The following is a 10,817-nucleotide window of genomic DNA, read 5'->3' as shown; positions in this document are numbered from 1 at the left end:
TAATTCTGTGAGAGGTCAAGTATATAAATACTAGAATATAATGTTAAATGTCAGGTTCCTCAGAAACGTTAGGGGACACATGTTGACATTCTGTACAGCAGGTGCAGAACTCCGTACAGGAAAGGCCAACAGAGAGGCACTGGCACTTTCCACTCTCTCCACACTTTGCATCTTTGCAACACAAGTGAGTAATGTCTCTCACTTCTGTAGGTGCTGGGGGTTTTGTAAATAGCACTGGTTGAATGACCCCATCTCTGACAATCCACCCCTTGCCAACAGGACTCCATAACAAGGGTTTGGGTTCGGGCTGTGACACCATATCTCTGTCTGAAACATTGCTCTTTACATGTTGTTGAAATACATCCTCTGTTGGTGGCAGATTTTCCGAGGCTGCATCTGTTGGTGATGCAATTATGAACCTCAGTTCATCCAAGTTTGTGCATCAGTCCAATTTTCCTTTTTCTTTTTTCCGTATAGCAGAAGCGCAAATTGTCTTGTGACTGGCAAAGACTCTTCCAAGCTGGCAGAGAGTCCAAAATGGGCCAGATCTTTGAGCTCGCTGAGATGGTTCTTGAGTTTGGTGAATGCTGTTGTCTTTCCTATTCTGTACAAACTACTTGTTGTGCCACAGCCAGTGAGTGCATGGCATTGCATGGCAAGTGCCAGTGCCTCTCTGTTGGCCTTCCCTGTACGGGGTTCTGCACATGGAACCTGACATTAACATTATATGTGTGTGTGTGTGTGTGTGTGTGTGTGTGTGTGTGTGTGTGTGTGTGTGTGTGTAAAAATTAGTGCTGAAATGAACAATTGTTTTCCTTATAAAAATACCTGACAATTTCCCAAAGCCGAATAAAATTATCTAAACCGCAAAGAAATGTAACAGTCCTATAAGTCATCAGACACAGTTAATATTTGATCCTGTGTTTCCTCAGGGTTTGTGGAGTTCGGCCTCCTGGAGCAGGTGCACCTGCTGGAGTGCTGCTGGCTGGAGGTTCTGATGATGGGGCTGATGTGGAGGTCCGTGGACCATCCAGGGAAACTCATATTCTCCCCCGACCTCAGCCTGAGCAGGTACCCCCCCCCCCTCCCAACACCTCACATATCTACTGCTTCATTAAAGGGACAGTGTGTCATTATTATTTTTGAATATTAGGGCTCTCAATCACTTATAAAGGCACAGCAACAAACAAACAGCTGTTGATGTAGCTTGTTTGATCCAACAAGTATCACACTGAGTAACACTGACCGCCGACCACAGAGGCTAGCTACCTTGATCGCACACTTGACACAGTTAAAATAGTATATTTAATGTTATTGCTTTGGTTAAAACACAAACGGTCCCTTAGGGGCTTTGTGATATAGAAAATGACATTTTCCTTTGCATGTGTTCAACTGAAACCATTCCTTTTTAAAATCGCTCTCATTGCAGGATTTAGCCTCTCTCACATAATAATAAAAACATATTTAATTAGTTAGCGCTTTTACAGGTGCTCAAAGACGCTTTACAGATATAGTGAAAAGAAAAGAAAGGAACAACAAATAAATATATAGTTAAAGTTTAAGTTGTTGGTGTTAGCATAAATATTGGCCTATAAATAAGAAACGGCATGTTAAAGATAATGCCATTAGATCATTTGTCCACTAGAGAGCCGTTGCCATTCAATGTATTTACTTTCTGTAATCCATTCTCTATATAAATGTTTTCATCATTAATCCGTCATTTCCACCCAATTTTATTTTAGAAGAATCTGAAAAATCACTGGAAAATGTGTTTGTATTTCACTCTACTTTCAAAGGATGACTCCTTGTATGGGAAAAGGTCTGCTGGCAGCGACATCATTATCCCTTGTATTGTTTTATCTCAATGATCAACATCCGTATTGGTTTTCAACAGAAAGAACACCGTGTGCTCGGCTCTGACCTTTGGACAGTTTTAAAGCAATGATAGATGATCCGCCCACAGTCTGATCTGAATCATGTTGTTAATGATGAAGGTGTAGTTTCATTTCCTCCTAATTTAGGAGAGAAAACTGACAACTCCACCACAGTGTGTCATTCAGAAACTGCAGCAGCAGCTCTGCCTTCTTATGTGCTCGCATTTAGTTTAAGGGAGATTTCTGTTGGTGCTCAGCCGCTTCTGAAGCTGCTACAAAGTGTCCTGACCTCTCTCACTGCACCACCCCAACGCTTCCTTTGTGGGTTCTTCATCAACACAGCTAACCAGGGAAACGATGCAGTGCATGCTCTGTAGTCCACAGCTCAAAGGAACAAAGTATCTGTCAGTGTAGGATGCAGTAGTTAGGTAATTAACACTAGTAAGAGCTTTAAAACCACAATGTAAACTACTGTTGTACAAGTTAAAGTCTGGCATTAAGACATTTAGAAACATGTTAAAGGAGAGCAAACAGTAAAATATTGAAAGTGCCTGTAATGCAGAATGTTGTTAACAGATAGCTTATTACATTACATGTTAGACGCTTTTATCCAATACTGTGGGCAATCCCCCAGAGGAGCAATTTGGGGCGAAGTGTCTCAGGGACACAACGACATGCTGACTGCAGTGGGGTTTGAACCTGTGACCCCCTGATCCAAACACCAAGGCTCTATCCACTGCGCCACACGCCTCCCCGCTTATACTGTATTGATTCAACATCAAATTCAGATTTAATTGTTGTGTTTTAAAAATGCAACTCATGTTTTGTAAGTAAGATATAATTCTCTAAGGTCACTGGTAACTAATTCAGTAAAAACTCACACTATTTGCTTTTGAAATGTGTTACAATCGAATAAATAGTGCAATAGTGCCAGTACCTTAACATTTTACTCAAATAGCGTCTAGATGTACGAAGCTTCGTTCTATAAATGGAGTCTTCTGCTCTTTCTTCAGCTTCACATTCAATCCTTCAATCACAGATGTGTCACAAAACTAAGTCATCCCAGGATAACTTGGAGTCATGCAGGTTCATCTGTCTAATGTGCCTTTTAATAGTCTAACTAAACAAGTGTCTGTCTGATAAATATCTGTCTGTGTTTGTGTTCGGCAGAGAAGAGGGGAACTGTGTGCAGGGCTTCTCAGAGATCTTTGATATGCTGATAGCTGCCACATCCAGGGTGAGAGAACTCAAGCTGCAGAGGGAGGAGTACGTCTGCCTCAAGGCCATGATCCTCCTCAACTCCAGTAAGTGTGTGTGTGTGTGTGTGTGTGTGTGTGTGTGTGTGTGTGTGTGTGTGTGTGTGTGTGTGTGTGTGTGTGTGTGTGTGTGTGTGTGTGTGTGTGTGTTCTGATATGTGTGTAGGTCAGACAAAGAGATGTGTGTGTGATTTAGTACGTGGATTCACAGCGGAGTGTTTGATCGGTGTCTCAGCATTTAATCTGGTCCGAGCATGAGTGTGCACATGGTTGGCCTGGGGACGGGCTAAATAACTCACCAGTGAAGCCCCTAATGGGAACACTGTGTGTTATTGGAGTGTCTGAGTAACAGGCTGGCAGAGTGAGGGCCGATAGGTTCAGAGTCCTCTCCACTGAGCAGAATCAACGCACAGTAATTAACGTCAGACTCATGTTCCTGTTTCCCTTTTTAATTTCCTCCACTAGCGTTTTATCTCTTTTGCCCATTTGAACATTTACAGTGCTGAAAAAAATTAAATATCTCTGAGAACCAGCGTTTAAGCAATTTAACGGTTGTTAATCCTTTTCAGAGAATATAAAAAACAAAATACTTTCACCAGCTGCACATCATGCTTCACTCTCTGCCACTTGTAGAAACCTCTTACATTCATTGGATTCTTTTCAAAATATAAATATGAAATATAACTAAATGAAGGTGAATTAAAGCCACAAATCATCATAAAGTTGTTGATCAGTTGAAAAACATGCAGAATTCTCCAAAGGGTTGTATTAAATGAAGCATTACCTGTTTATTAAATTAAATATGTCCGCCTCTGTGTGACAGACATGTGCCTGATCTCGTCAGAGGGCAGCGAGGAGCCTCAGAGTCGCTCCAAGCTGCTGCGGCTCCTGGACGCCGTGACGGACGCTCTGGTGTGGGCCATCGCCAAATCAGGCCTCCCATACCGCCAGCAGTACACCCGCCTGGCCCACCTGCTCATGCTGCTGTCACACGTCCGCCATGTCAGGTACAAAGACCCCATGTCAGAATGTCCTGAATGCAGGATTGATGATGTACTTGAGCTAAAATACAGATTTTCTGATAAGGTGTCCTTTTGACCAAATGTGTTTGAGGGATATGCATCTTAAAATATTGCAGTATTAAAATAAACAGACCTTTTCTAAAATCCAAACATTTCAAATACAAAACAATTACTTTTTTCATGATATTTTCGACATGCAATACTATGACTATTCTTAGTTTTCATTAATTGTTATAAAAAATGAGTGGGAACTAATCTCGTAATCAAACCTCACGATGTTCACTTTAATTCTCTCTTCCTTCCCTCTCACCTTGCAGTAACAAAGGCATGGACCACCTCCACTGCATGAAGATGAAGAACATGGTGCCTTTGTACGACCTGCTGCTGGAGATGTTGGACGCCCACATCATGCACAGCTCCCGCCTGCCCTCCCGCCCCCAGCAGGAGCCTGGGGACCTGACAGAGGTTTCTGTTCGGCCCCTGAGCTCCAGCAGCTCCATGTCCAACACCTGGACGCCTGGCAGCACCGGGGGTGGAGGTGAACCACAATGAATTCACCGCTTTGCACATAGTTCACAAGACTGATAATTTTTTTACTGGAACATTCTGTGGAATTCACCGGGGAAACTTTGACACACGCTGCACTTATTGTAGTGAACTCAACTTTGGAGATTTCGGATATTACTCTGCAGACAGCCTGAACTTGCTGTTTCCTTTGCCTTACTAATAATTATTATTATACATTATTCGGTCAGCAGCATTAGTTCTTGCTTACATTTGCAATTCATGCAATATGTTAATACAAAGATTCTCTCGGGCTGAGCAGCTTATTTCACATCAGATCATTTTCATATTCATCGTCCATGTTATTCTGTAGGTCCAACAGAAGAAACATTGTACCAAAAATGACTGAAGAAAACAACCAGGCCAAGAAAAACAGATAGATCAACCGCCTTTTGTAGAAAAGATAGGCTTGAGTCATATGATGATGATACATGAGAACAAAATAGATAATAACTATACCTACAGCTTCTATCAAGGTTGCTGCTATTTATTGTATACCTCTTGATATATATATTGGGTTTACAGTTTGTTATGAACATGTTTAAATACAATGATATGTCAAGTATTTAATTCACAGGAAGACAAACATTCCCATCTAGTCATTTCTATAAAAAGGTTTTTTTGGATTGAGATTAATATAATTTTCCACCTAAAGGAACTGTTTAACATTTTTGATAAATGCATTTTTTAGCTCGCTTGTCAAGAGTTAAGATCGATCCAACTTTCAGAATGAAAACGTAGCTGGAACTGTTTAGTTTAGCTTAGCATAAAGACTAGAAACAGCTAGCTAGCTAGCTAGCTATCAGCAACTCTAAAACTCACTACTTAATATTTAAAATATATCTTTCTTATTGAATCTTTACAAATACAAACAAACAATGGGACACATTTATTATTTGTACAGATTAATAAAATGTTTGTTTTATAGTTGCTGTTAAAAACGTGTTATGCTAAGCTAAATGGCTGCTAGCTGTAGCATAATTAGCATACAATCTTCTCATCTGACTCTTGGCCACAAAAGGCAAACAAGTGTATTGTATTTCCTGAAATGTCAAACTATACCTGTTTTACAAAGTCACATAAACCTTGAGAAAAGACAATATATTTATATTGTTAGCATTTAACAACTATAGCTCCTGTATTTCGACAGGATGCCTGTTGTTCATAGCGGTTGTAGCCAAAGACAAACAGTCGTCTTGTTGAACATTTTAAGTATTTTTTTTTACAATTCAGTATAATAGGATTTACCCATCAAGCTTAGAAAATAGACTGAACCTTTAGTAAAGCCACTAAAAGACATTGAAAAGAAGATTTTGTTTGTAACAAGTAGATCGCCACTAGAGGGCGCTGTACAGCACACTCTGCAGATGACTCAACATGTCCGCGCACAGTCTGGTCATCACAGACTTTCCCCCTCTTGTTTTCTGAGAAGAAGATCACTACTATTGCTCTTAAGACAATTGCACTTCTCAATTTTTGCTTGAAGAGAGTTATTTTTATATTTTAGACCTCTCTGTTGTATACATTGTGAGCACAATCATGATTAAACCACCAGGATCACTGAGTGCGTTATATGTAAATATGTAGACTTTTAAACCTCCTCCCATGAACCTCTGTACTCGTTCAGTCCTGTGTCTTTTCCTCTGGTCACCATACATCACACACTGTATTTTCAATGTGTACATGTACATTGGACGGTAAGTATTTTCTTTACTAAACGAATTCATGATGTGATGATCATTAAAGTGCTGAACGCTATTAAAGCTAGTAAGTGAACCTAAAGATTTTTTTTAAGGAATTTAAACCCTTAGCCTACAAGTGTTCTTACCTCTGAGTAGAATATGTTTTATTCATATACAAATATTCCCATTACCTACAACTTCACATTAAATGTTTTCTTTTAATATTGAACTGTTTCATTTATTGGAAATATTAGCAAAAGGTAAGTTCCCCCCTTTAAACACCTTGGCTTTGCACTGGTGATTAGATTTATTTTGTGTATTTCTTGTTCCGAATTCACTTTTTTTAAGGCCTCTTCACTGACCACAACATCCTCTCTCTTTCAAGAACAAATGTATATCTGTTAATCCTCAATGCCAAAAAAAATACTTCAGACAGAGTTAAGACAATCAGTGTTTACTACCAGAAGATTAGGATGAATCCACCGTTTGATGTTATAAATAAGCATTATATTATCACATTCTGTACATACACATCATCCTGATAAATCTACAGTGTTTCAGCAGTGCTCACAATCTACTCAAATAGCATCTAAAAAAATATACAATTGTGTGTGTGTATAAAACTGCCATCATTTTGTACGGTTGGCTTTATAAAGATAACATTAAAATAGTATTGTGCCTTTTCTTGTAAAAAAACCCCACATTTTTTTTAAAAAGAGTTCAGTCTGGAGGTGTGTGGTGCAGTGGGTTGTGCGTTGGTGTTGGATCAGGGGAGCACAGGTTCAAACCCCACTGCAGTCAGTATGTCGTTGTGTCCCTGAGACGCTTCAACCCAAAGTGCTCCTGTGGGGATTGCGTGACATGTAATATCTGACATAAAAAAAATCAACCATGCTTTTGTTTTAGGGGAACACGAAATGTCAGCAGTTCATAAAATAACATGTAAATGACAGATATTGTACACGTGAAATAAAAATCTTGAAAAGGCCAAGCAGGGACTTGTTTAGTGCAAGTCCACTGATAAGTCTGTGTTTGGAAGCCAGTACAAATATATTATCATTGATTTCCTCCTCTCATTTTTGTCCAATGAACTCAATGGAATATATTTGCTGAAGGATATTTAAACTATCTCACCAGTAACTCATATTTCTATGCTGTTACTGTACGCCCTCTTTGTTGTCTCTGCCACACTATGCGTCTACTGTGTCTCTTCTTAAGAGGAGATGAGGCTGCAGTAGTGTAGAGACATTGCATTATTAAACTAGAATATCCGCATTTTTGTTCAAAGCTGTTGTTTTTCCTGATTTAAAATGCAGTCAAATGCACGGTTTTGTTTATAAAATAAATACAATCTGTTCTAAGATCAAATCTTCAAGAATAGAAACACATTTTAGTTTTAGAAGACTATCACTTCTTTACATTATTTGTACACGTTTGTTCAGGGGTTTCAGTGTGACAGAAAGGAGGCTTGTGTTTCTCAGTTGGTCCTCAGGGTTGTTAGGTGGGGGGGGGACCGTTGGTGTATTTTAACATGGGGTAGAAGGACCGGGCGAAGTTATTGGCGGCGGTGCAGCCGGGCTCGCTCTCCGACCACGGGATGACACAGGGGAGCAGCAGGAGGAAGAGGAAGAGGAGGTGCAGGGGGAAGGCAGCGCGGAGGACTCTGTAGAAGAAGGAGGAGCGGGGGGGAGACAAGTCCCTCCTCTCTCTGCAACATTAAACACAGGAATAAAGGTCAGGACAGAAAAAACACACCAACGATTTAGTGACAAAGACATTCAAATCAAGAGAGACTGCCAACACTAAATGAACTGCAAGTCATCCACAGTTCACAGCATTGACTGAAAACACTGATTAATACCCGTTTACACACCGTGCCCTTTCAATGCTTGGTTTTCTGTAACTTAATTTCTGTTATTTAGTGCAACTAATGGATTGCTGTGATTCACCTTGAGAAGATTTCTTTGTTTGATTCGTCGTTTCCACTGAATTTATACAAGGTGGTTTTATTCCTGGAATCTTTCCTGTTAAGTAAAGCCTTCCTGACCTGCTGTTTCTACTTGTTTGGGCTATTGATAAATGTCTAGTGTTCAAATGTGACATTTAGTTTTTCCTGCATACCTTTTAGGAGAGGAACCTTTCTTTGGATCTGCAGAGGCGCTTTGTCCCTGGACTTCTGATGCAGATCCACAACTCTGAAGAGACAAAGAAATGTTATTGTTTCACAATCTCTCATGACAACATGTCCAAAAACAACGTACAATTTATCTGACATACTATAATATGACTTTAATTTAATGTGACATACAGTACTAAGATATATTCGACATACAATACTCGGGCTTAAAACTGTTATGACAGATACTTGGCTTTTTTAGTGCTACTAGCTTTTAAATATATAAGGTCTATACATTAGTTTGACGTGAGTACGATATTTGTAAGCTCTCACCAGCTGTGGCGGCAGGGTGCTGAGGTCCTGCTCCACCTGCCTCAGCAGCAGCTTCAGTTTGCTCCCCGTCACGTGGAGCTTCTCCTGGGCCTCTCTGCTCTCCTCTTCTTCCTCTTCCTCCGCCCCGTCCTCCGGCTGCAGCTGCGCCCACAGCGCCTGCAGCTCCACCTGCTGCGCCTGCCTGGCCTGCAGCTCCGCCTGCAGAGCCTGCACCACAAACATTACACAGGGTGACGGGGCAGAACAGCAGGAGAATGAATACACAACAAAGCATGGTGGTGTGCTTACTGTGAGTGTGTTGCGGTGTTGTTGCAGCGCTGCCACAGGTGTGTGTGGGTCTCTGATGTCCACTGCGTAGCGCCGGCTCTCTGCGTGGGCCAGCCACAGCAGCAGGGAGTGGAGGCGCTCATGGAACTCCTGCAGGGAGAAGACAGTGACGGAAACATATTAGATGTTCTACTTAAATAATTGTACCAATACTACAGGGAAAAAATACTCAAGTAAACATACAGTATTAGAATCAAAATATACTCAACATACCAAAAGTAAAAGTACTTATGCAGAATGGCTCATTTCAAAATGTTATCTCATTATTGATGCAGTTGTATGTGCATGGCTTTAATGTTGCAGCTGGTCAAGGTGGATCTGTAATTACTTTATATACTGATGGGTAGCTCAATCTAAAAGAAATCTGGATTAATTAGATTTATTTTATTGATTAAAATGTTCAAAGAAACTAAAGCCTAAAGTAGTAATGATGTATTTAGACTCTCTCCTGACCTGGCAGCGCATCAGCGTGCCCCTCAGGCTGCTGTCCCACAGCTGGAGGCTGGAACAGGCTCTGCTCCACCCTCGGTTCATAGCAGCCGCTCTCTGCAGCTCCGGAGCCCGCAGGTTCACTGACAGCATGACGGACTTGTAGCGGGTAAACATCTTCTGCATCTCCTGCGGCAGAACAGACATGAGTATAAGCAACAGCTGAATGCTGATCATCAGATCTGTTGGATTAGGTCTTTCATTTCACCTTTAGTTCTTTGGCTCTGGCTGCCATGTCCTCGATACTGGCTGCTGGGTCGGACTGCTGGAGGCGCTCCAGCTCCGGGGTGACCTTTTCCAACCAGGAAGTGATGTCATCGAGGTCAGATGAGAGATTTTGGGGCTCCTGAGGGTCGGCGTGCAGGTCGCTCCTGGACTGAGCCTGGATCAGCTCCCAGCGCTCAATCACACCTGAGAGCACGGACATTAGTGTTTTTGTTTAAAGATGTATTTATATCATCACCGCTTAGCAACTCATTGCATTAATATCCACTTTAAACTGTTCCTTTAGGCTGAAATCAGAAATTCTAAAACTAAAACTACAGGTGCACAGTGAGCATGGACTCTCCCAGCGTCTCACCTGACTGTTTGTCTGAAGCTGTCAGTCCCGTCAGCCCGAGCTCCTCCGGACTAACAATACTGCAACTATACTGCTATGTTTTGCACCTTAAACGACACAGTGAGCATGGACTCTCCCAGCGTCTCACCTGACTGTTTGTCTGAAGCTGTCAGTCCCGTCAGCCCGAGCTCCTCCGGACGCTCCTCCTCATCCAGGATCAGAGAAACTCTTTTAATGTCCTCGATGCTGCCGCTGCACTGAGACATGAGATGCAGCTGCGTACACACACACACACACACACACACACACACACACACACACACACACACACACACACACACACACACACACACACACACACACACACACACACACACACAAAGCGTTTAGAGCTGGAGCTGCAAACTGTTTGAAGCATCTACTCATAATTCTCAGTTATTGTTTTGTTAACTGGTTTACTGAACGTACATCAGGAGTACGTACTGCGTGAACTCAGAGCGTTCTACCGCCAGGTCTTACTAGAGTCTTTGTGTCAGGACGTCGCCTGAGACTCCCAGTGTGACCGAGAGAAGGGGTGGGAGTGGTCCGTGGGAGC

At 41.7% G+C, this 10,817-nt stretch overlaps 2 protein-coding genes across 2 annotated transcripts; one reads left to right on the top strand and one right to left on the bottom strand.

Moving 5' to 3' along the window:
* Positions 1–594: 594 nt before the first annotated feature.
* Positions 595–6,627, top strand: LOC104944733 (estrogen receptor beta-like). Its single transcript, XM_010770308.1, has 4 exons — positions 595–1,071; positions 3,045–3,178; positions 3,954–4,137; positions 4,470–6,627. Exons 1-4 carry the CDS (start codon positions 998–1,000, stop codon positions 4,702–4,704), a joined length of 627 nt encoding a protein of 208 aa, XP_010768610.1. The 5' UTR covers positions 595–997; the 3' UTR covers positions 4,705–6,627.
* Positions 6,628–6,836: 209 nt separating this feature from the next.
* Positions 6,837–10,525, bottom strand: LOC104944734 (nesprin-2-like). Its single transcript, XM_010770309.1, has 7 exons — positions 10,371–10,525; positions 9,872–10,074; positions 9,628–9,792; positions 9,136–9,264; positions 8,848–9,054; positions 8,520–8,593; positions 6,837–8,106 (listed from the first exon to the last, which is right to left on the bottom strand). Exons 1-7 carry the CDS (start codon positions 10,486–10,488, stop codon positions 7,896–7,898), a joined length of 1,107 nt encoding a protein of 368 aa, XP_010768611.1. The 5' UTR covers positions 10,489–10,525; the 3' UTR covers positions 6,837–7,895.
* Positions 10,526–10,817: the final 292 nt, after the last annotated feature.

The sequence above is a fragment of the Notothenia coriiceps genome, unplaced genomic scaffold, assembly GCF_000735185.1.
Source record: "Notothenia coriiceps isolate Sejong01 unplaced genomic scaffold, NC01 NC01_scaffold00008720, whole genome shotgun sequence".
In the NCBI taxonomy this organism is placed as follows: Eukaryota; Metazoa; Chordata; class Actinopteri; order Perciformes; family Nototheniidae; genus Notothenia; species Notothenia coriiceps.
This window is presented reverse-complemented; position numbering and strand designations above follow the sequence as displayed.

Bases quoted from the DNA above. Each gene is read 5' to 3' on its own strand.
- LOC104944734 (XM_010770309.1), bottom strand. From the start codon at position 10,488: ATGTCTCAGTGCAGCGGCAGCATCGAGGACATTAAAAGAGTTTCTCTG. The intron at 9,055-9,135 runs GTAAGCACACCA...TTTGTGGTGCAG, and splicing joins AACACCGCAACACACTCACA to GCTCTGCAGGCGGAGCTGCA. The intron at 8,594-8,847 runs GTGAGAGCTTAC...TTGTCTCTTCAG, and splicing joins GCACCCTGCCGCCACAGCTG to AGTTGTGGATCTGCATCAGA.
- LOC104944733 (XM_010770308.1), top strand. From the start codon at position 998: ATGATGGGGCTGATGTGGAGGTCCGTGGACCATCCAGGGAAACTCATA. The intron at 1,072-3,044 runs GTACCCCCCCCC...TGTGTTCGGCAG, and splicing joins CCCGACCTCAGCCTGAGCAG to AGAAGAGGGGAACTGTGTGC. The intron at 4,138-4,469 runs GTACAAAGACCC...CTCACCTTGCAG, and splicing joins TCACACGTCCGCCATGTCAG to TAACAAAGGCATGGACCACC.